Raw genomic sequence first — 26,164 nt, 5'->3', positions numbered from 1 at the left:
CCCATGGTATCTGAATGTACAAATTCAGAAGAAGAAGCTCCAGAAGAGCGAAGCGGGGCTGGTGCTAGTTTAAGCTGTCAAGAGTTCAACCAGAGGTTAACTGTAACCAGGAAAGATGGTGTTTTGCTTTCAGCCCCCAGTACTGTAACAGCCAATATACATCTCTTGTGCTTCTTAGGCTTCTCTTGTTGAGATGAAAGTAGCTTGAAATCCAAGTTACTACAAGCATAAGCATCTATATGAAAATGCTGGCGTACTGAGGAAAAACTAGCCCTTTGGTAATTAGTTACTGCCATAGGTTCCTCTGCACTGTGAAAACTCATCTAAGAGGAATGAGTTCATACAGAATGTTTGTTGATTTATGTTGGTTACTGAGAAGCTACATTTCAGCATTAAACATAGCACTTGCAATACCTGGCTAGGCCCACAGAAGGACGACAAAGCCAAAATTCATGAGTCACTCTGTGTCACAACCTCAAGTGAGCAACAGAGACTCAGTGAAGAGACTGTCCTTCCCTCACCGAGGGCTTACACTCTCTTGCTGCCTCTTGCTTTCCAAAGAGGTGCTTTTTATTTCCTCATCATGGGATAGCTTATAGAAAGCTAGCTGATGTGCTTTAAATGCAGAACAACAGCATGCCATTTCTACAGTCACATCACTACCTGGCTCCCTTAGCAGCATGGATTTGCACATAAGCACAGAATCTATCAAATTATATCACTTGCACAAGGAATCGTATGGTTACCTATTTCCATAGGTTACCACTAACTACTTCACTGGGTACACAGGGCAATCAATGGACCAATGAAAGATCCCAAAAAGAATGGTTTAGCACTCAGGAGTGCCATAAAGACAAGGTTGTTCCTGTCTTGCGCCAGCTCCAAAAAATGTGTTTTCCAGAGTCTGGTGGCAAGTATGGAAACAGAGGGGGGAAAAAAAAGAAATTAAAAAAAAAAAATCCCTCCTCATGACCAGAAGACAGATGTTGCTCAACCTTCCCCCCAAAAAAACAGCTTCCCCTGAAGAACTGAAGGGTGAATTTTCATCTTGTCTAAGTGAGCTTCATTTGCATGAAGTGACTCAGTTCTGGCTCCTACCATTATGCCTGAAAACCCTGTCCTTGCTACCTGTGATATTCCTCCTAGCTACATCCAGAGCACCTGGCTACCAGACAGCCAGATGAGAAGTTTCAAATGTTGCTAAAGAGGAGGTCTAGATGGAGACTTGAAAAGACAGGACAGCAAAGGAGACAAGGATTTCAGCAATCAGATTTCTACAGGCACCATCCCTTCAGGTAATGAAAGCTTTTTAAAAAGGAAAGCCCTGACAGAATTGTTCCAGATACACAGCTTACCCTGGAGACTTATATACATTTTTGTGGTTTCACTACATATTTTCCTATTAATTTGGAAATAACTTTATCTCCTCGGTAACCGGTTGATAAGTCCACAGAAACAACAGGGGAAACTGACAGAGTACACCAGGAAACCAGAGATTTGACTACGTATAAGATCTTTCAAATGAACAGGAGGGTCTTGAGGAAAGTTTTCTCCCTATATTCCACCTCTTTGACTAACATTGAATATAGCACAAGAGGGGAAAAAATGAAAAAGGCATTACAATGTGAGATTAAAATGCAAGGAATTTGTATCACACAAATACAAGCGAAATTAAGAATAATCACTCATCTTGTGTAAATGAGGAGAAAGAATTATGCATAAAGTAGTGATGGCCTTCATGAAGAAAGCAGGCAATGTGATATAATAAAGTAAAAAGACTTTTAATGCTCATTTCTCTTAATTTTTTACTTTTTTTTAATAAATTGCTCTGGTTAAGCATGAGATTGCAAATGTCAGTCTGAATGCCTAAATAAACTCAATACATTTAGGCTGGAGTCACATGTCTTGTTACAGCTGCAACTGAGCTAATTGAAACGAGGGTATGAAACCCAGCTACTCATCACCAGCCCCACCTCGCCTATTCTGGAGATCACTGCCTTTCCCTCCACGTTGCCCATGTAACCCCACCTTTCATCCCAGCCAAGTTGGATACTGGGTTAGAAAAAGCACACTACTGTGATCACCTGGCATTTTGGGTTTTTGTTTTTGGTTTGGTTTTTTTGGTGTGTTTTTTTTTTTTTTTTTTTTTTTTTTTACAGAAGCAGGCTATGGAATGGCCCACCTTGTATAAAAGGGAAAATAAGAAAGTACTCATCAGCGATGAGTATTGATAGTATTCTGGGTAGGTGCCGCTAGAACCCCACATGGGATTACAGCTCGAGTTTCATTTTCAGAAACCTAACAAAACTGTTCCACCGATACCTGCAGGCTGAGGCATGCTCTGGCAGCCAGCTACCAATTTTGTCCTGGCACTGCTCCATTCACACCCGTTTCACAGATAGAGCTTTGCTACACATCCAGATGCAAAGACTACATACAGTACAGCCAAGACACTTCCAGACACTCTCTTGTAAGAGAGCTGTGCAAAACCTTTTGTGAGAGAACTGAGCAAAAATGTGACCTTTTGTGTCCAGAAATCAAGAAAACAAGATTTACCACAGCCCACTTCCAGACTGGCAATACCACAAAGACACCAAACAATTTCTGTAGTGCTCTAACAAGAGTTAGTCTTGGAGGTACTGGTTCCTCTAAGTGCAGCCTGACTTAAACCAAACCAAAGAAATTATGTTTCCCTACTCAAAAGACTTGTAATGATGCTTTGCTCTCATACCCCAAACCCATGAATGCAGTAATCCAATTCTAAAGTGGGCTACGAGTTTATTTTTAAATGAAGCTGTAATTTAAAAGGAGATTCAATTAATCTCATAGTAACTAATATTTCCTCCCTGCTCATAGCCTGGTCTCTCAGCGAATGCTTTACAAATTCAGTAACGACTAAAACAAATTAGCCTAATTACCTGGAAAACGTGGTACACTAACTTTCAGTTTCCAGATCGGATGACCTTCTCTAAGTCAAAACACTGAAAATACTGAAAGTATGAGAATGAACAACAAAGGTGTCACACTTCTCATCCGTGGAGCTGGTTTTTATTCACAAAAGTAAACACAGTGACTCCTTTGTGCAAGAGGCAAGATCAGATCAAAAACACCCATGGGCCATACAAATGCAGGCCAAATAGGACAGAGAAAAATGTACTCTAACCTCTGTATTTAAACTTGTCAAAGGTTTGTCTCCTGCAAGATACTGAAAATTTGTTAGTGCAGGTTAAACCACTCAGCCCCCACTCAGTTCTGAAAGTAATACTATATTCGCATGGCTTTTCTTGAAAGAATTAAAAGTTTATAAACATAATTATAAGAAAAAGGAGCTCTTATGCCACCATAAATATTATCCAGAGCTATTTTTATCTTAGTGAGTTAAAATCATGTCAGCAACTTCCTTTTTCTCAGAATTTTACCAGCCCCTTGGCTTCCAGTACAACAACAACAACGAAAAAAATCAAACTAAGCCTGTATCAAATTTCCTGAAATCCTGAGATTAAATAATTTCTTGGTCTTAAATGGTTGATTTAGAATGCAGATTTCCGTTTTAATTTACTGAGGCCCACATTCAGGGCAACATTGCTTAATTATTGTTTTTTACTCTACCAAGCAGACAGAGAAGTTCATTAAGTTTATCAAGCATTCAGATACGGTACTACTGATAAAGAAAACCCTTAACTTTCTATTATTTACCTCACTACTTTGATCAAAAGTGGAAGACAGCCGGGAGTGAATTTGTCTACTGAAAGTTAAGCCTCACATACCCACAAAAAAAGAATAATTTTGTCTTGAGAATTTATGAAACTTCACCCATTATTTCAATGCTATCATTTTTAACCTGCAGTGTGACAGGTTAACATCCATGTATCTGTTAGAAGCAGCAACAACAATAAAATTATATACTTGTAAGTAGATGCAAAAAAAATATTACCACACAGAGGCTGTCCCTTAAAATTTCCTATTGCAAATTTCCTATTACAGACTGGTTTAGTATCTCTGCCAGTCACATTATACAAGTTCTAAAGTACAATGTGAACAAAATCACAATATCAGAACATAATGTAAAGTAAAGTTCTTTAAGGGTCACTTAGAACACTGCTTTCGAGCATTTAAAATATGATGTCAATGCTCATTTTACCAAATAGATATCAGATAACAGACTGGTTTAATGTTCCAATGGAAATAGTCATTTCACTGCCTAAGGAGAAAACGAAGGGACATAAATGTACACAAATATGCATATAACTAGACTGCATATAAGAGACCCCATTCTTGCATAACTTTCAAGGCAGCATTCTCCTTGCAGAGATGTTACTGCTAATGTTGCTACTCATTTCAAAGCAACCAGATTCTGCCTCTAAATGCAATGGGTGAAGTGGCCTATTACGTGGGAACACAGCTACATGCACTGCACGATGTACTATCATTCTCTGGATAAGGAAATACAGCGGAAACAATATAAAGAAAAATACACTTTATTAAGAAGAATACTGTTGTTAGGGTTACTTGCTTAGTGGACTACAGTTTTAGAGAGTAGTATTTTTAATAGCACAAGCTACCGGCAATGCTCTATGTTTGTTTATACATAAGCAGAGAGTAACATTTTATATACTGTCAGTAAATTTCAATCAAGCAGCATGAAAAGAAACAACACATAGCATTACTAAGCTCTTAAAAAGCCCCACTTGAAGCTCATGAACTTTTTTCCTGTCCCCTTATGGAAACTATACAATATAATGTACACTAAAAACTTCCCTATTCCTGTACTGGATTTAAAATATGAACAACTGACAAGTTCTTTTTCTTCTGCATCTTTTGATTTTTCTTTACATAAACTTGCCACTAGTCAAAGGGATAAGAAACTCAATGTCCATTTTATTATAAGTTAAAGGGGATCAAACTAAAGCATATTTTATAATGACTTCAGATGACCAGACACAACTTGCCAAACCCACCTATGCCTACTCCCTCTCTTATGCAAAGTTACTATGGCCACTGAAGATGGAAAATGGAATATTTATAGCCAGTTTTACATAGGCCAAACATATTCCTCAGAAGATTCATAATCTGAACAAATCAAAGCCAATTTTCACACAAACAGTCATGACACATTTTCCAAGAAGGCTTTGCCTACCAAGCTACTGGCAGCAGCAATGTTCTTTATAAATAAAATGCTTTCTTTTCCAGGACTTTTTTTTCCCCTTAATGTACATTTTCCTTATTCAGACTTTGTAAATTCATTTTCACAGTGGTGATAGTGGGGAAATTACAGTAAAGAAGTCACAGAAAATTCAACTCAAAAGGTAAAAGTTTTGAAAGGCTATAAATTACTGAAAAAGAAGAGGTTCAAATGAAGAAGCTTAAACAACCTTTACTGTAGAGGTTACTCCACTTCTGCTATAATGCTTTCTTGACTTTGATCTTTAAACCAATGACTCATGAAAATTATATCTTCAAATTTACAGGCCACCAGTAAGTGGGTCTTTAAAAAAATGTTGTACAACAATAAAGCAGGAACCACAAGCACTTCTTAACCATTTGAACTGTCAACTAATTAATTATGATACTGAAACAAAGGCCCATTTAAAAAACTTGCTCTTAAAAAAGAGAGAGGAGAAAAAGACAGAGGAAAAAAAGAAGGGGAAAAAGGTCTTGTGAGCAAGCCAAACTGCACTTCAGGGAGAGAGGTTCAAGAAAATGTATTATGTTTGCTCACATTAACAGAGGCATTTCTCCCCCACCCCATTCAGACAGAAAACAGAATAGGGCAGCTCTTCTTGCCACCGACTGGTGCCCCTTAGCTGGAAGCAGCTCCAGTTGTCAGGTTCCTGTCAGTGCAAAGCACACCAACACTTCCCTTCTCCCACCCTTTTGTTCCTACTTAATATGTGCACTTCGCTCAGCAGTCTTTGCTGTTAAACAATTCATTTTTTCCTTGCCTCCTCTTCTTTAGGAGGAGACAAAAATAGCAGGACTTAGTCACAAAATATAAAGCTCATTTCCTGTAACTTAGTGCCTCATTCTTTCACCTCCTTGTCCATAGGATTTGGCTACCAAATAGGTCTTAATCTGTAAACAAATGATTTGCTCTACAATTAAACCATTCAGGTTTTGGGGGTTTTGTTTTGGTTTGGGTTTTTTCTTTCTTTCTTTAGCTGCTTGGCTGCTGTCCAGTGTGGAGGCTCATAGGTTCTTCTATTATTTAGTGCTGGTTAAAAGGCAATAAGCTGATTTAGAGTTTATAAAACTATAAGCTATCAACAAAAGCATTTAATGCTTCTCTGAAGCACTGTGGCTTTTGCCTGAAAAATTAATAATGTGTGGTTGCGTGTGTGTGTGTGTGTACACATACATGTGGATGTGGGGGGGTATTTTGTTATGTGCTCGCCTGGTTAAACACTCCGGATGTCTTTAAATCAGTTATTGTAAGCTACAAACACATGTATTTCACTCCAATTTTAATTGTCTGTGTAGTTTTTTCTCAACAACTGACAATCCCAGGAACTGCAATCCACCATGGCTAGAGAGCTGAACCTCAAAGACTTTGAAGTTGTACAAGGAAAAAAAAATGCCATGCTGCTGCAGCATTTCACAATGTTTGCAAATATTGTTTCCTTATAAAATGATGTTGTGAATCACAGGAGTCTACTAGAGTAAGCGAAACCTTTAGAGAAATAAATAACATGTTAAGTTTCTCATGTCTGCAGTTAGAGAGTCACACATGACCCAAGAGAAAACAAAACCACATCAAGGTCATTTTCCTTTATCTCTATTTTTACATTTTTGTTCTTGGTGGAAAATAAGTTCTCAGGGACTATGAACCGAAACACAGCATGTGTGTGTTCGCCTTCATTCAGCTGTTTATACATACAACATAGGGCGAGCAGGCTACCACCTCAATGTGGGACGGTAAAGACAAGGAAATATTTTTAAAAATGTGTCTATAAATAAGTGAATTATTGTAAATGAAAAGCTAAATTTACAGGTGTAAATCTCATTTAGAAATGACAGGTACTTAGCAATATCAACTTCAGCAATGTACTTTCAATGAAATCCTGCAAGCCTTTTTAAAGTCTATTACGGCTGCTGACATCAATCTGCCAAGCTGCAGAGTGCTAAGCTCCACTAAAGATTTGCACCTATAAATTTAGCTACTGGTATATTTGAATTAAATACACTGTGTTTCTCCATATAGGCAACTACAGACATAAGGCATTGAGGTGGATGGGCAATAAAGCAGAATTGTCACGGAGCCTCTGATGCCAGTTTTGCCTGAACAAGGACTAAAGTTCAGAGTCCCACTTGAGTTTAGGTTCCAGTCCTCTCCACAGTGTTTTAGTCTAGATTTCCACACTTACCACTCAAAATTTCACTTCTTCCCCAATGAATACAACAGTAAAGGCCACAGTCCTACTGCAACTGCTCATAGGAATATGAACACTACAGGAGAATCCTGAAAACTCAATGTATATAAAATATTTTAAACGTACACATACCATGTACTCATGTATATGCATGCACACACAAGTACAGACACATACAAAGGGACACACACAAACAGATTTTAATTAGCTGTACCTATTAAGACCCACCAAAGACCAAATAAGACTCTCCCTCCCTCCTCCCAGCCAAATGACAACTTCTGGAGTTGCAGATAATAGGTGGCAGGCAGACAGGTGACAGATAAGTATGTTCGTCCTGAAAAGGTACTTAAAGGTTAAAAAAAAAAAAAAAAAGTTGTGCTAGGCCTGCAGAAAAGAAATGCCTCATATCCTGATCTGGCAATCACAACCAAATTTCAACCTTAATTATAAGTATTGTTCATTTTTCGAATTTATCCATATGCTATGTATCTTCAATAATAACCAACCAGCTGAAAAGGTTTTGTAAAAATTAAGCAGTAAGAGGCATTTTAAACCTGTAGTAAGTATTACAGTTTGAGGAAAAATTTAAATCTTGGAAGTAGTTTGAAAATAGTTGGCAACTTTTCCACCCAGAGTAAATCTGAAGGCTCAAAAATAAATATTCAAGAGCATTAATTTGTTTCTAGATTTGTGTGTGCAAGTAAAACAGCAGCCATAATGTGGAAATTTGAGTCACATTTTGCAACTAATTGGAAGCAGATTAGAATTCTGCCTCAGGGGAACATTGTCAAACTAGAAGCTGGAGCAAATGAAGAAAGAGGTGAAAGCATCGTGAAGAGCTGACAGATTTACAGTGCTCAAGGCAATAAACGGGTACTAGATGAAAATGAATGTGCTTCACTGTACTGCATGCAGTTTTCAGTCATATCTCAGCAATAACAGCATACAGCCATGAAACTATCATTTTCAGAGAGATGGTGAAGGAAAGAGTAAGAACGAAAAAAACACTATTCAGGCGGTGTGCAAAAAAATATAAATCATACAGTGGCTCAAGTTGTTACAAGAACGATCAAATTGGTCATACTGGGCCCTGTTTTGTAACCTGGACTCATATCAAGCAGGGCTTACACAGACATAATGCAATGAACTATTTACTTGAGTTAACAAAGGGCTGTAAGCCCTTGCTCACTGTGAGCAAGAGTCAAAGCATTAAGCGCTTAAGAGAAACAAACAAACAAAAAAAAAAATCACACAGATTTTATAATTTTAAAGCTAAGAATAACACAGAACCCTGCAGACAGATAAATCAGAGGCAGGAGGAAAAAATCCTTTTTAGAGGGTGATTAGGAAAGGTTGGAGGGGAATATAAAAATGAAAATAAAGTGTAGAGGCTAATGTACCAATGCTGTAATGGAAACAGCTGCTACCTTTCTCCTTCACTGTTTGGCATCTGGTGCCGCATCACAGGAAAGATTGTTAAAGGATCTGGACATGAAATGTAAATACAGACTATTAGCCAAAACTCAGTTGCTGTATTTATAAAACAGTAGCAGCTCTTTTTTCTGTGTGTATGTGCGTGTGTATATATACACACACACTTATATACATCTACACCTCCCCCATATGTATATGTATAGATATACATACACACATACACATATACAATCCTGTCCTTAAACAGCAACTAGTAACACCATTACATGACACTGCACCTTACTACTGGCTGAAGTGGATAAGAAGATGAATTTAGTTTTTTAGTAACACTGGGTGTGGAAAAAACACCTTCATTGTTCTCAAACTGCAGCAGTATTTTTCCTTCAAATTCCAGAACTCCAGTGCAATTCAACACACACTGCCTTACGTTAAACCCAGGGCAAAAATTAACCAGTAAAACTTTATGTCAAATGTGTTCAATATATCCAGAATACTCCTGGAATATTAGATCCTTATCATCAGTGCAACCTGACTAAACAACTCCCTGGACGTTTACTAAATCAGATTTAAAACTCATAGCAGCAAAACAAAGTTCAACTGAGTAATGAGGTCCATTTCTAATTGTATTCGCTTCTAACTGTTACCTTTTGTCGCAGAGATACAGATCTAGTTTCATTTCCCTCCTTCAAAAAGGAAGACTTGGCAAGAACATGAATTCAACTACTGCCATTAACTCCACTGCTGTAAGCCTATAATAAAGCACAGACTTGATAGTACTATCCATGTAGTGTGGTGAACCACACACAAATAAACAGCTCTCCACAAAGAATGAAAACCCAAAGACCAAACCCTTCCAATTCAAACATTATTCTTGCTTTTAACATAAGCCATCGACAGAAATCAGCCAAGGAGGTGACAGGAAATCCAAAAATAATTTGGTCTGGCCCTACGCACGATGAGAAAGGAGATTACAAGTTGCTTTTCACTCTTCTTACTGGTTGAGGGAAGCAGTGAAAACTATAAAATCTATGCTTACGTAACAGACACCTCTACTGTAGTTCAGTACAGCATCACTGAAATTCATCAATAAAGGTGGCATTTGAGTACTGTGAATTTATGTTGGGGGTGGGGGTGGAGGATGGACTCAACAAAACCCCTGACTTGATTCAGTTGCTAATGCAAATGACTAAATGTGTGCAGAATCAAACTGTCTAGTGCACACTGTTAAAGACGCCAGATGTGCCTCAAATTTTCCTGGGAAACTGAGACTAAACTTCGTGCTTTCTTTTATCAGAATGAAGAAAGCGAGCTCTAGGAGTTTACAAAAGTGTGACCAATTGGAGCTTAGTCTTCTGTTGCTAATTGAAGCATGAAAAAATGAGCCAGTTTCTGAGGGCAAACTACAAACATATACTTTTTATATTCCACTGCCACATGATAAAAAACAGAATGAAGCTGACTCGTAGAAACTTGACTGGCAACCAAAGACCAAGCTATTATTCCAAACTGTTATGGGAAAGCAATAAAATTGCTACCAGGTCTCCTCATGTTACTCTTCAATAAAAAGAAGCCATCAGGGAAATAAGAGGAAAAGAAAACACATCAAAACCTCTAAAGTTCCTTTAAGTAAAAATACACCACTGTGGCATAATGCCATCTGCTTCCTGGTTAACATGACAAGACAATTCAACAGCTAGAATACCAGTGTTTTGAAAACACCAACTAACCACAATCAATAGATTTTAGTTTGCTCTTTTGACTGAAAAAACTGCATTCACATGCCACTATTGGCAAATGCTTCAAACATCCCCATGAGGACATTTTTCTTACGTTACTATTTGGTGGAGATTCTCAGGAGACAGAAACACCTCAACCAAGCTGGGTTTGTGCCCAGGAATAAGATCTAGGCTAGGAAGACTCAAAAACTGGGAGAGGAAGATGGGAGAAGATAAGGGAACCAAATGTTCGGTATTTGATCAGTAAGTCAAAATGGTCGAGGAGGATTTATCATAAAGGACATACAATTCAACATAGCACGTCTTCACTTCAAAGTTACTGAAACAAAGAGCTTCACATTTGATTCCCAATGGCTTTGATCGGAATAGCCTCAGTGGACGCGACAGGTAGGTGCTAGAAAAGTTGATCCCTTCATTTTCAGATTTAGCAGTATTTGCCAACTTACAGGAAAAGCAGACATATTATAAACTTCTGTCACTAAAATGCAACTTCTTTACTTGCAGCGTTGGCTTAAAATTTCAGAAAATTTAGTCAACACCATAGCTACCCTAGAGCTGGAAAACCTACATATACAGTCATCAGTCCTATTTCATTGCATGCAACTTACCCTATGCGCTCACTTAAGTTGTTTAATCAAGTAGTCTTATATATAAGCATATGTATTATGTACATGTACATGTCCATGCAAACAGGGGAAACATGCAAATCAGAGGAAACTACCTATTCCCACCCCCTTGAATTTTCTCTCAGCTTTTTCCAAAAAGGGAAAGAAAAAATTACAAAGAACTTGCTTGTCAGTCAAGTCACTCTGAATAGGTTTACAACCTTTCATTCAAATGTGAAGGCTTTGTTCCAATTGCCAAGACCATTTAGTCAGAATTAAAAGAGAAAATGCAATAGAGATGCTTACTGAAACCCTGGCTACAGCACAACCAAAAGTCATAGTCTGATCTTAATATTTGCCAAAATGGCTACTCATAGCCTGCAGTAAATTGTAGTTTTAATTCAAGAATGTAATAATAATTAAAATAAAAATAAAAATCTTGTGATTTAAAATCTCATTTTCAGAAAACCCCTCAAGTCCTGCTATGAAAACTGGTAATTATCTTTATTCAAATTATCTCATTTCAAACATATTTTTAAGCAAATTAAAAAATGATAGCTTGTATTATTATTCGCTTTGGCGAAACACTGCACCACAGAAGAGCTCCACTGGGCAGAAACATTCTGGTGCAAAAAGGGTAAAAGAAAAAAAGGTCATAAAATTGAAAAGAAAAAAAAGAAATACAAACAAACTTTTCTAAATTTTCAAAAGCTGTTTACTTTTTGTAATTATATCATCATCAGAAATTTTCATGGAACAGCATTTTGCTGTCTTTCACCCAGCAGGGAATGTTATGTACAGACCAAATTTTTTAAAAAGATCAATGTATTTTCTGTGATTATTATTAAGAAATAAAAATAACTCCTTCACATGTAAACACACTAAAACAAACACGAGTTTTTAGCAAAACTATGGCCAGCCCTTCAACAGGTGTGATCCTATCTGAGGACTCATGAGAGGATGTATTTACTTCTGTTTTAAGAAATAAAGCACAATTAAGAAGTCAGATAATCTCTCCAGCCTTTCAGGAAATGCAGTGACATATCACCATGTACGTTAGAACATTATATAAGTACAATATAAAGCTGGTACAGTGCTAACCGTATTACGTAAAGAATAACCTGGTTGTTGGATCATCTGTACACAGTATCTTAGCTCAGAGAAAGGCAGTCTCTAAAACTTGGTTATGTTCAGCAATCCCAATTGTATACCATGGAACAAATCTGGAACATGTAGCTGACCTGCCATTCAAAAAGTGAGTACTATATCTGAGAAATACAGAACGTGGCAATGACACAAAGCTGCCTAAGTAGCTGCGGAAGTAATCTAAGCTTTTTTCAAGGGTAGGTGATGGAAATCCAAAATACATATGTCTTTATCCAAAACAGAAGGTGGTGTTTCTGACAGCAGAAATGTTAGTATTTCTGAGACATATTCCTGATGATGCTTGTAAAATGTGCTCAGATACCACATGTACCAATAACACCGTGTAAGATGTGGAGAAACACAGGTTTTTTTTACTCTTTCACTCTAAATAAGTAAAAAGAATGCTTCAAAAAGAGCATTACAACCAAGACCATGGCTCAAGGGGTAAACAAGCATGCATAGGCTGTCAAGATACTGCTGACACACTGGGCATTTTGAAGGAAATTCTAATTCTAAGCATATTTGGCCTACGTCCCCCAACTCCATTTCTTTATACCCTCTCTTCAGGCAAGTCTTCTCATCTACTGTTTCACAGACTACATTTGTTGACCTTTAATCCCATGTGTGGTTCCTAGACACATGTGTAATCTTAGTGGCTTCAGAGGGGAGAAAGGATGCCGGGATATAATCTCATGCTCATTATTATCCTCACACCTGACACCTTTTTGGGGATCTCTCAGACACCTGCTCTCCTACCTGCCCAATGGATTTTAACAAGTGGATGCATGAAATCTCGCTCTCACCTGGAACAGTCTTGAGATGGCCTGGGTAGTTAGCAGGACATACACAAGTGTTCTGAGATCCAGTTACTGACCATGGAGACCATAGCAAATTTAGAAAGTGCATCAGGCCAGCAGGTACAGAACATGCTGGTGGATTTTCTGGCATATATAGCAAAGCAGCACGAGGGAGAAACAGAAGCAGATCTGTGTTAGCCCTCTACCATGTCATACTATGATGTTCCACCCTGCCACCTACTCTCAACAGTCTTTTATCTAAGAGAACATCATTTTCGTTGTTGTGGATTGTTGGGTTTTTTTGAATACACCTGTTTACAAAGCAAGCACAGGACAAGGCCTGCTCTCACTGAAGTAACAGCATTTAGCCTACCTTTACCAATGCAAATCACACGGATAACACAGGGCAAATAAAGGGGAATCTGCATTCAACATGCAAAGGATGTATCCAATTAACAAAGCAGGCCACAGAATCTCCCACAAACATCAGTACTACAGAGCCTACAGATGATACCCTTTAAAAACCAGATCGTTCAATTCTTATGCAAAAAAAATTAAAAAAAAAAGGCACGAGTTTTAGCATGCAAGAAAAACTGCACATTTCAGATTTATGATTTACATTGTTATTGATAAAATAGCTTTCCAATTATCAAGGCCCTGGCAGGAGAAGCTGGAATGCATTATGTGTTAATGATCACAACCAGGGGTCCAAGCTTTACTCTTTTGTCAGAGCTGTAGCAGATCCTCCCCGCAGCTTCACCATTAACATGTCTGTTTCCTGTCAGACCACTCAGAGATAATGTCATTTATCTCAGGGCGGCACAAGACCAGTCATTAGCTTCAGTAAAAGACCTCAAACAAAGGCCGGATGGCGTTTTATCCAGGGCTCATAGGCTGCAGCCAAGAATCTCATTGCCTAACAGTTCAGAACTTAAGTTATCTTTAAAAGAGTAATTTTCCCCCATCAACAATTCTAGAACACTTCTCTGAAGAGCAGAAAAGTCTCTGCATGGAAAATTTTACTCAATGGTTTTATCATATCCAATTAGGTGACTGATAAGAGCTTGCTAAAGTTGTCCTTTGAGAGGCGCCCCCCCCCCCCCCCCTTTTTACCTCTTAGGGAAAAATTGACAGAATAATTCTGGTTCTACCTAAATAGTAAGACCTTTGAAGAACTGACCCTTATTGTGCTTGCCTGCAGGAGGTGATTCACTATTATAAATTCTTCAATGACTGAGCTTCTGGAAATCTCTTTAAATGAAAGTTGAACTTGTTAACTATATGTATGAACATGTGTTTTCACAGTCTCTCCTGTATTATTGCATTTCAGAAGGCTTCTATAAAGTGCCAGGTGAACTTATTTTAAATAATGATAATAATAATAAAAAAAGAAAGAGTCAAAAAAATATAAGCAAATCTCAGCTATTCAATTCCTGTTTTTATGTTGAAAACTAGGAACAGATGGTAGTTTCCATGTTACTTGAATCTGGTTATTGAACACCTCTATGGTTACGGGAGATTTTGCTTAGCACTTTTAACATACATTTCATTTATTGGACTATAAAATGCTACTTTGGAAAAACAGGTCTTTATATAGCTATAATTAAAACAGTCTTGCAGCAAAGCCCTTTAACATGGAGAACGTGGTTAACCTCATGACATCTGGACAATCAATCCTTTCCTTTTTACTGTGTATTTATGAAGTTATTAAAATTGTAAAATTACCAATGCCCAAAGTGAAATACTTTTCCAGTAGTTCCAAATAAGGTTATCAGCTTCCCTACTTTATTTTATAAAAGTTCTAGACCAGCCTCCGTTGTGCTATGCTAACTCTTGCTTTGCACAGGAATTCAATAGCAGATCTGGTCATACATATTGGCAGAGGTCAGCAGGTTCACACGGAAAGCTTTCCTCGGCCAAAGGGCAACACCTCTTCACCCAGCTCAAAAGGCACCGTCACACTACTAGACAGCACTACAGAACTTTAAGAACCTTGAGCTGTGCTTATTGTTAGACACCCATAGTTATCAATGTTTTTAACAGCTAAATCCCTTATGTAGCTTTCAAAACAGTTTGCTGTCAAACAACAATAGACTTTGTTCTTTAATTACAGCAAGTGACCTCCCTGCCCTTTTATTTCACAGTGAATAAACTACACCCAAGGCCAGCGAGAAAAGTACATGAAAAGCATATCTCCATAACATCATTAATCAAAGCATGTACTTAAATGATTTACATCAATAGGTAAAATGCACACAGAGTTTCCTGATGAAGTGTAAAACACCTTCAATCCCGCTATAAAAAAAAGAAGTGAAGATAAAATAAACAATACCAGCCAACATGTTAATTTGCTGAAGACAACTTTCAGATGTGAAATGCAGTCTTAATGAGAAGCAATAAGCTAATACAAGAGAAAAATTCAATCCTGGAGTATCACTAGACTGATTCATTTAAAAACTGCAACCAGACACCTCTGATTACAGCTTTGTATCTTCTGTATTGTCTTCATGTAAACATACTGATTTTCACATGCCAAACACAATTTTCCCATATCTCAGAGTAAGTTGTGACTGTTTGAATCCCAGAATCTCCCTGCAACCCACACAAAGCAAATTCTTCTAGATACTCTGAACACTTTTCAATGTAACAGCGGTTAAAAATACAAAAAACTTAGCTAAAACAGATGAAGAGTGACAAACAGTCACTAACTGTGCTAAAAACAGTATGGATAAGAAATGGAAAATAGAGACAGGTTTTAACACCAAAAATCTTAGGAGTGGTTAGCCTACCTGTCAAAGCTACTTATTCAGACATGTCACTGGTGGCTTAACCACAAAATGGGCTGCACGAATATAGCTCAAACATCTTAGAATTACAGCATACTTTGACTTTATCCACATATTAGGGGAGTGGCGACTTTTACAACATACTTGCGGTTTCTGCATAAAAGAACCAGCAGAACACAGTCATTGATTTAATTAGGCTTCATAAGATCCAATTTATCATGTTTTACATGACTTTCTGCAGCAAGGAAACAGAATAAATAGACCAAAAATAGACATTGAAGCATGCTGTGAAAGCTAAACAGTGACTACAACTCCTGGGAATCTGCTCCAAGCTTTTCACAAATAGTAAAAAAATGCAGTATTATATTCCACACTACATACAAAAACCTGTAGATTTTGAATCAACAGGCATGAACTCATTTGTATCCAAGAGGAAACATCCAAATTCTTGAGACATGTCTTTCACAACATTAAGATAACTGGAAATTGATTTTAACATGCAGGCTTGAAAATTATATATTTATCTACAGACACAAGGTGCTTTGTGCACGTACAGCATATGTGTTCTAGTGTATAAACAGTCAAAGCAAGAACACTTAACGAATCTAAAACCCTTAAAAAAAAAATCTTTCTAATGATTATTAAACATTTGGGAAAAAAGCCAGAACAACAAACATAAAACACTTAAGTTTCACTAATAGTACCACAGGCTGGGCTTAAGGTTGCAACCATTGTCAGCAACGAGCTTTATTATTATTGTATGTCTAGAAGGGAACATTCTTTGGGAAGAGAAATACTAAGGGATGTTATTTAAGACAGCAAGCAAGCACACTATTAAGCCAGACAATGGCCAACACTGCACGACTCTAATGTGTGAAGCCTGTATTAAGGTCGGTGTGTGCCAACAGCAGTGGCTGTTACTGGAAATGCAAGCTCCAAACCTCCTCCTGGAGCAACAACTACAACACAAAGTGTACCACCGGCTCTAAGCCACTCCATACATGTTTGCTCTGAATTTGCATGCCATGCAATTTACATTGCACGTAGATTACTCGCATGTATATGGATTCTTCATACAATTTCCTGTATGACTACAGAGTGAAAAGAACACAAAAACGGGAGAAACCACACCACCCTCCAATCTCTGTTGCCATGACAGCAGCCTTTGAGATACTGAAATGTTCAGATTGCCAGCTAAACAAAATTGTTGAATGTGAACATTTGGCTGAGAGATTAAAAGGCTAAGGGGGTTGCAAAAGGGCAGTACCTCCCACATTCCAGGCAGCCACTGAATCCAATCAAATGGCTCTGACTCTTTAACCACAGCCATTGTGAAGACCGGATTAGGGCAATTTATCTAGATAGTTAAAACAGATTAGAGAACTGCAATTTGAAGACTATTGGCAACACAAGTAAATGCCTACTGTACTAAGTTAATAAAGAGACCATGAGATTTTAGGACACCTTTCCACCACGAACAGGACTTTGATAAATCAAAGCGCAAACATATACACATGAATTACAGCAATCTGGTTTTCTCATCTGCATTTAGAAAAGGTCACAAGGCTCATTCAAATTCATCCGTAGATATGCTATCTTGAAAGCAACAATATGCATACAATATGAAATCTAATTTGTTCCTTGCCTTGAACAGAAGCCCTTGAAATTATCTTCCAGTTTTAACAAATACCTTATGTCACAAACACCCAAATCTAATCCTCCAGTCGACTTAAATATTACAAAAACTTCAACATGACCAAAATACAAAAAAGCCGGTAGCGAGTCGTAAAAAGACATAACTTTTCCCTGAGACCTTCAGCCCTCCCAGACACTTGCAGACCATACAGTTAACACCAACCTGAAAGTTTTCCCATTGCTGAACATTCACCCCGGGAAGTTGTAAAAGCAGGTAATTTAAGACCAACAGCTGACAATAAAGTCACAATCTAACACCCTGAGATTGTTCATTTGGGGGGGTGTTGGTTTGCTTTATTTTTCAGGCAGACCAGGTTATCTTTGTTTAACAACCTGTAGAATTCATCGGACTTGTAATCCCGGGCCAACACTCGCCCCCAGGTCCCCCAGAAGACGCCTTCTGCCCTATGGACAGAACAATTCCTGCCGACACCAGAACCTCCTTGAACCAGCAGTTAACAAAAGCCAAGCTCTTCCTCCACCCTACCCAAAGAATAGAGCCGTGGCCATCTATTCTTGCAGAAAGCATCCTTCATAACGTAATAGAAAGGAAGAAAAACACACACCCCCATCTGATTTCTTTCATACATTTCAACCACTCAACAAACGAGTAGTTCGCATCCAAGAGCCAGCAGGGCTCAGATAGGAAAGCTCCCCCAGACAGGAGACAAACTGCTCCCCTCTGTTCCGAAAGCTGTTTGGCACACACGCATCTCAGCACAAGGTGCATTCCCCTCCTCCCAGCCTCCTCCTTCCAGGAAGATGAGAGGCACCGCCTGTCTGCTGGCTCCTTCCCGTCCTCCACACCAGCTTCTGGGGCCTCTGGGCTGCTGTACCACAGGAGCCCGCAGTACGATGAGCATCCTGCATCTCCACGAAGCGCAACGGCGGAGCCCTGGTCTCTGCTGATGTGTCCTGTTTTCCCCCCCAAGCACAATCTCATCTCCAGGCAGCGGGTCAGAGGAGAAGGGAGAGAAGTCCCTTTAGGCTTTGGGAGAGGAATGGCCCGCCAGTGTTGTGGAAAAGTGTCAGCACACACAAGACCTGCTGCTCCTGGAGACTGAGCTACGCACCCCCCCAGGAAAACACACAGACCTCCAGCCTGCAAACACGTGCCATCCCACTGGTACCAACACTGCTGCTCTCTGCTAAAACCGGGGACAGCTCAGTGAGGGTCATCTCGGGGTTTCTCCTTCTCGGCGAGTGCGATCAGAAGGAACAGACAAAACAGAAACATTCTCCAGGTCTGAGGACAGGGAGGGGAAATCATAAGGAAGAGCAGCACACTCAAAACATGGTGTCTTCTGTCTAGGGAAGAGGTCTCGGGGTTGTTTGTTTTTTTTTTTTTTTAAGAGAAAGAGGAAGAACAGATGCGTGTCACAAACATACAGCAGAGAGGACACAGGAGCCAAACACACAGTTGTGGGACATTTATTATAGACACAGGGAGACACAGAAGATAAAGAGGTGGAAAGGAGCTTTGTCCTACCTTTTCTGTTTTCAATTTCTTGATTCGCCTGTGGTTCTCCTCCTCCTCCTCTTCCTTCTTTACCAAAATAGAGTTCCCCATTAACCCTGAATCCGGGGTACTTTTGCTCACCTCCCCCACAGCAGAGGAGGTGCTGTGGAAGGGGCTGCTGCTTCCACCACCGCCTCCCTTGGCCCCAAAGCCATAGAGATGCCCGGGGGGAGCTTGGCTGCTGCCACCCCCACTGCCATTGGGGTGGCCCTGCTGCAGGTCATGCTGCTTGTCCTTCCTGGATTTTCCCGCATCCTTATCCCGCTTGGAGCCTCTGCTGCCCGGGGCTTTACCTGGTTTCTCCTCTTTGTTTTTCCCACAAGAGGCAATGGTGGTGTTGTTGCTGGTGCTGTTATTATTGCCGTTTGGGTTGCTGCTCACGCTTTGACCCAGTGCTGAATTCATGCCAGTTGCCTCTCCAGGGCGCCCTTGGACTTCCTGCCTCTTGCCAGCACTGCTGATCTCAGGAATCCCATACAAGGCAGCAGAAGGCAGAGATTTATTAGCATCCTTAGAAGTTTTACTCCTTTTCACTTTTGATTTGCTAGTCTCTTTGTGAGAGGAATTCCCCTGGGGAGCAGAGGGCTGAACAGAAGCAAATTTTAGACCATCAGCTAAGGCTGAGGTAGCATTAGCCCCACTGGAAGCCAGACCCCCGCAATCCTTGGAGCTGGTGTTGCTGCTGCTGGTGGTATTAGTAGAATTATTCATCTCAAATTTCTGTCTGTCCTTCTCCAAATCGGCGTCCAAATCGATTATTAAATTCCCAACACCGATTTCCCAATCATCGCCACTGTCGTAAGTGTCAACCGTGTTTGGATCCACACCTTTTCCTGCAGTGGAAGTGTTCAATGACATCCTGAAGATGAGATCTCTAGAGTAAAAATCCGATGAACTTTCCTTTGGAGATGTGGGGACATTCGTTTATCTCCGTTGGGCTCTCTTAAGTTCAACTCTTCTTGTCTTCCTCCCCCAGGTGTGTCTAGGTTCACAACCTGCAGTCCACGTCCACCTTGTCCTGTGAGGAAGGGAAAAGTTGAATATTTCTTGTCTGGGTGTTACCAGAATATAATAAGACTAATAAAAAGGGGCAAGGGAGGGGGAGTGAAATCATTCACCCTTGCCACATTTTTTTCTTAAGTTTGTTAAACCGGAGGCAATGGCCGTGATGCTTTTATAGTGAGCATCTTTAATCTAGTTGTATACCAACATCCACAATCTCTCTTAAAAAGTCATGTCCACAAAAAAAAAAAAAAAAGGAAAGAAAAAAATTAACTACATGATTTAAATCCACAAAGCTCCGGAAATACAGTCTTAGAAGTGGTGCCTAGCTGTTGGAGCACATGTTGTAATCTAACCCCTTGGACCACCACCTAGGCACGAAAGGGAGAAAAGGAAGGACACAGATTCAACTCTTCGCTGCATTCCATGGATTTTGTGGCTTTAAACCAGACCCTTGAAGTTTTGTGGCTCTCCTGTATTATCTTTTACCCCCCTTCCACTTAATCTCTTGGGGGGGGGGAGAGGGAGCGCTAAGGGAAGTAGGAAACCTAATTTTCCTTGCCACAATACAGCTTCTGTTAAAAACCAAAAACCTGCAGACACAAATGTTTAGTGGAAAATATTAAACTCCATAGGTTAAAAAAAAGCAGAAAAAGAAATAAAAAGGTCTTTTTTCTTAAAAAAAAAATCTCAAGATAACAGTTCTAAAAGCAGTTCTCATGTACTCCTAGGTCACACAATTGTTAGGTCTGTTAAATATAGTATTACTGACTGTACAGGAAACTGATTAAGACATACACTTTAAGTGATCTGCACCAAGGTGGCCTCAGTGACCGCAAATGAGTGTGTGTTTGACAAAGCTTAGTTAAAACGATTTTTAAAAGGATCTCTCCCTTTTACAGTCGACTGTCGAAATATTTATACATATATATGCATAATGCTTACCTTTAATCCTTTATCATTTTTTAATTAAACCAGCAAATCAAAATGCTGTTCCCACTCGTCTCAGCAACAACTCTGTGCCTCATTTTACTTAAAGAGCAAGTGATCAAGAAGTAGAAAGCAAGTATCATCTCAGCCAGTATAAATCGGTCAATAACATATCTCCCCCTACTCTGGCACACGGATCAGAAGTCCTTTTTTGTTTGTTTAGGTTTTTTTCCTCCTTGCTTAAAGAAAAAAAAAAAGAAAAAAAGAAAATGCTGAGCCTCACAACTTTACCAGCTGGTAGGTAATATTTCACATTCAGAACTGAAGCATCAAAGACCAGATTTTTGTTTGTTTGCTTTTCCTGAATAAGCACCGAGAGGTAATAATCATCACAGTAATTTAAAAGAAAAAAAAATGTATCCCCAACTTCACACTCCGTCTTCAGCCCCGGACCTGGGAGCCATCCTGATCAGTAAGTAATGATCCCATGAAACAAACCTACAGGCGCCCGGGTGTTACAAGACAGAATGTGCTAACATCGGGATAAATTAGTGAAAGGGAGGAAGGAAAAAAAGAAGAAGAAAGGACTGAAAATCTGGGCTGGATTCCGCCTGTTAGTTGGGAAGTGGCATTTTTTTCGCCCGTCCTGACAGATCTGATTTCTTGAAGTAACTTGAGGGGAAACGGGGGGGGGGGAAGGGAGAGGCGGGGGGGCGAGGAAGAGGAGGAGGAGCGGGAGGGGGGAATCACTGATCTGATAAACCGGTTATCAAAACATTTTGTGGGAGTGGAGGAAGGACAGCGTGCTCTCAAACGAAGTAAATTTTCCCAGGGATAAGATTTCGGGGGGGGGGGGGGGGGGGGGGGCGTCTGTCCCCGTCCCCCCCGCCTCAAATCAGCGCTTTTTAAAAATAGTAATAAAAAAAGCATAGGCACAGACCAGAGTCTCAAATTGCTGTCTCGGAAAAAAAAAAATAATAATGAAAAACCCGGGAGCTTGGGCTAATCAGTCATGCGGTAAGTAATTCAGTAATTAGAGTCCGAGGAGATAAAGCAGACGACCTTTTTTTCAGGACAGATCGCTCCCACCTTATTGTCTCGGCAAACCTCGCAGTCTACTTCTATCCCCCTTCCTCCCCTCGCCCTCCCGCCTCTTCCCCCCCCCCCGTCAGACGGTCTCGGAGCTTTAGCTTAGTATTTTTAATTAGCCGGCGATGGGAAGCTAAAAGCCGTAATGAATTGCCGGTGGCGGGCGAGGGGGGGAGGGGGAGGAGGGGCGCTCGCGCCAGCAACCGCCAACCCCCGAGGCGCGGCGGTTCCGTTACAGTTCAGGCCGCCCGCGTCACGTGAGGCTGGCGGGCTCCATTGGTTGTCGTGAGAACAAAAATGGGTGACAAGCGTAACCAGCGAATGCGGGTCGGGTCTTTAACACGCAAAAAACGCACCACGACGGACAGACAGATAGGCAGGCAGGGCCCGCCAGGTCTGCCTCTCGCCCCGGCCTCTCACCGCCGCCCCCGCGGCCGAGGGGGTCCTTGGAGCCCGGGGGTGCCGCGGCAAAGCGGGCGCTCCCGAGAAACACCTTGCAAACTCCCCCGCCGCCTCCCGGCGGCCCGGCGGGGGGACGCCGTTACCTCGGGGCTTTCCCCTCCTCTCGCCTCGGGACGGAGACCGAGGCGGGGGTAAAACGGCCGAGGCACCGGCGACCAACGGGCCACCCCACCCCCCGCCCGTCTCCAGCCTCGCGTTTCTGGCGTCTCCGTGTGACAGGAGCAGTGCCTCCCGTGCCGCCGGGATCTGTGGGTACCCCATCACTCCTCCTAACGAGCGCCTTGCTCTGGAGGGGGAGGTATGCAGGCTTGTCTGTAATTGTGTCACTTTTATTTCCCCCCCTTGGTTAGTCAGAACCCCAAAAAAGGCACTATGCTTTAACGCCCCCCAAGTGCACCGTCAAGTATGATTTGTGTGACTACAGTGCTTTCACCCTCTTATTTCCCTCGAATTACTCATCCTGCCTGTGGGATTTTTTTTTTCTTTTCAAAACCCCAAAAAACCCTAGTTATCTCAACTCCCAAAACTCTTAACGCTCCCCTTTGCAGAGAAAAAAAAAAAAAATCCCCTCAAGTGCTATAGACACACCACGCAACCGTACTTACGGTCTGTATTGGATCGAGTTGACCTTTTCCTTCTAACTGCATTGAGTGTGTTTTTGTTGCAGCCGCTTTTTATTTTAGGAAAAAAAAATCTAATGTCTTCAACAGATTTATTGTGTTTGGAAGAAGAGAGCACCAGATACCATGAACCTTCCTTTCTTTCTAGAAACAAAATTAAAACAAAAATAAAAACGGGGGAGAGAAGAAAAAACGGCATGTGCATCTATCCCCCCGCACGCTCAGACGCTGACACACACACACGGGGGACACGGGCGCTGCCCCCACGGCGGCCGCGAGCGGCGGCGGCGGCCGAGGCGGGGGAGTGGGAGCCCGCTCCGGCGCGGTACCTGAGAGGGACTTTTCTTTGTTCACAATGCCCTTTCCCTGCTGGCCAATCGGAAGCCAGCTTTTATGAAACCGGGCTCTCTGATTGGTCCGCCGCTCCTCCTGCCTGCCGGCGAGGGTGAGAGACACAAACACGCACGCACGCACACACACACACACACACACACACACACAGTACACACAGGCATTAGGCGCACACATACCCCCCCCCCCCCCCCACACACACACACACTCACACTGGACACACACGCACGCACGCACGCACAGCCCCTCGCTCTGCAGCCCTCAGCCTACGCCGAGTGCTACAGTCGGCAGCCTCCTGCTGCAGCCAGATACAAATCATGTTTCCCATTTCAATTATCCTATATAACATTTAGGGCTTAGGGGAAAAAAGAGAGAGAGGGAGGGAGGGAGGAGGGGAAAAAATAGAAAACCAAGGTGGAGAGTGGCTCTGCCAAGACTCACACGTTGGGAGGAAGACTCCCTCATTTCGTTTTAATTTAATTTCAGGGCAGTTTTCGAAGCGATGATGAATGATTTTTCTGTGCCGGTTTCAAAGAGGCAATTTAGAATCTCACTCATAATTTTTAAATGCCCCCTCATTCAAAATTATAACAGCTTGAAGCCAGCGAGAGCGAGCTGCTGATACACATGTGCGATTATTTTCGTGCTTAGTGGAGGAGAAAAGCAAACAGTGTCTGGAGGAAGGGGCTGAAGGGAGGTTCAGGGCAGGGCAGCACCCCCACCCCTGCTCGGGGGGACACCGAGGCGCTGCTTCGCTTTCGGACCAGCCCTCCTTCTCGTGTTCCCTCCCTTCCCCTCCTCACGTATTTTATCCCATGTTCATTTTTACAATATGGCTTAAGTTAGGCAGGTCGGGTTTTAGTCTTTTTTTTTTTTTTTTTTTTTCCGGAAGGAGGGGGAGCAGAAAATAACCCTTTTGTTTCCAGACTGCTGATTTACTGCTGCAGGCACTGAACTGTGAATGCCAGCGACCGTATAACTACCACGTGAACATCCTTTCACAGGAATTAGTAACACAAATCTTCCCTATCGGGCTTTGTGTAGCTCGAAAATATCCCCCTTAATCATTCCTTTTGTTTAGGTTGGGAGCCATTATGCTACACCGCTGCGTTAAATTGCGTTTAACCCTTCGCGGACGGCGGCGGGGGGCAGGGGCCGCCCGCGGGCACCGGGGAGGCCGGGGCGGGAGGGGGGGCGCTGCCCTTCGCCGGCACCCGCCGCCGGGCACCCGCCGGCACCGCCGTGCGCCGGGCCGGGGGGTCGGACCCCGTCCTTCTCCATACCCTTAGGCGCGGTTCACTTTTTTTCCCCCCCTTCCCCCCCTCCCCCCCCTTGATCTCACCAGGAATTATCTCCCTGTGAAAATCGATAGGGGATGTTTTTCTTGCCAAACGCACGCGTTGCCCAAGTCAAGGTTTCCGGCGAGAAGTCAAAGCGTGGCATTTACGATGTCCTGCACACCCGTGACAGGGTGACAAAATACCTCCTTGGACTTCATCCAGCTGAGCAAATTACGGGTGTTAGCGTCCCCGCGTTACACGCTTCCCATCAAAGGGGTGATTAGTGGAGAGGTAGTGGAGGAGTAAAACCTCCTAAACCTGCTCGCTGCGGGAGCATCGGGGAAGGTGACGCAAGCTGGGGTGGGGGGGTAAAAGCCGCCCGCGATGTGGCACCCGGCCGTGCCTCGGCCACCAGGCCACCGTGACCAGGGCCCTGGAGGGCCATGGCTCCCCATCGCCCCTCCGCCCCGCGCCGAGGGCACCGGGGTCACCAGCACACCCTCCCTTGGGAGGCCTGGAAGCGGCCGGGAGAAAACCCGCTCCGTTCTCCTAGTGTAAAAACACTTCCCCTTCAGGGGCGGATAATGAAGGGTTTATTAGCAGGGATAAGTTCATTGCCAAGGCGGCCCTCGATCACGTTAAACTTTTAAGTGATTACAAAGGGGGGGGGGGGGGGAAGGCGGGGGAGGGGGCACGGCATGTGTGCAGCACAAACAAGAAATGCTGGGGAGGGAAGGCGTCCCTGCCGTCCCGCCCCGGCATTCCGACAGCGCTGGGACGATCGCAGGGAGCACCTGCGAGGGGCCGCTTCCCAGCCGCTGCGGCAGCCGAGGCGGCTGCGGAGGCTGCCAGCGGTACCCGGGGACGGCCCGCTTGCGCCCAGGCATCTGCAAATTCGTGGGAGAACGAGCATGCATAATGTTGTTACAACTGAAAATCGCAGGTTCCCCGGGGTAACTTTTGGGTGATTTCACTCAGCGGTTAGAGAAAATTTTAAGATCGGCACCACCAAGCCTCCTTTTTTTAGGCTACTTAGTCGCGGATCACCGTTCCTGTTTCTTTACAGTGTGTATTTTTCAGATTTAGGTAATGGCCCTGATTTTTCAATATCGACCTCTGTTTAGACACGTTTCACTTTGGGCTGCTTCTCATCTGCGAAATTACAGTCATTTTCACATTATTATACAGTCAGTAGGAGACAGTTTGTATTTAGCGTTGGGTGGGGGAAGGGGTATTATGGGAAGTGATCTGCTACGGTCAGCACATAATTTCAGCCCAAAGAAAATTGCTTCTGAATAGATGGTCTGTTAACTAGCCAAGGAACAGTCACTGGGAGAGATTGCAA

At 42.0% G+C, this 26,164-nt stretch overlaps 1 protein-coding gene across 4 annotated transcripts in view; it reads right to left on the bottom strand.

The window, feature by feature from the left end:
- ZNF608 (zinc finger protein 608) overlaps window positions 1–23,198 on the bottom strand; it is an 86,021-nt gene extending 62,823 nt beyond the window's left edge. For 3 of the 4 annotated variants that reach the window (XM_076362624.1, XM_076362626.1, XM_076362628.1), the window contains exons 1-2: window positions 21,033–21,342; window positions 19,056–20,103 (exon numbers count right to left, since the gene is read on the bottom strand). In XM_076362624.1, the coding sequence (XP_076218739.1) occupies window positions 19,056–19,943 (888 nt within the window). In that variant the 5' untranslated portion in view covers window positions 19,944–20,103; window positions 21,033–21,342. Of the gene's footprint in view, window positions 1–19,055; window positions 20,104–21,032; window positions 21,343–23,173 lie in introns of those variants that run through there. The other variant, XM_076362625.1, reaches the window with a different exon arrangement.
- Between the last annotated feature and the right edge of the window lie 2,966 nt (window positions 23,199–26,164).

This window comes from Aptenodytes patagonicus, chromosome Z, assembly GCF_965638725.1.
Source record: "Aptenodytes patagonicus chromosome Z, bAptPat1.pri.cur, whole genome shotgun sequence".
In the NCBI taxonomy this organism is placed as follows: Eukaryota; Metazoa; Chordata; class Aves; order Sphenisciformes; family Spheniscidae; genus Aptenodytes; species Aptenodytes patagonicus.
Note: the sequence above shows the minus strand (reverse complement) of the source record. Positions and strands in the feature narration are given on the sequence as shown.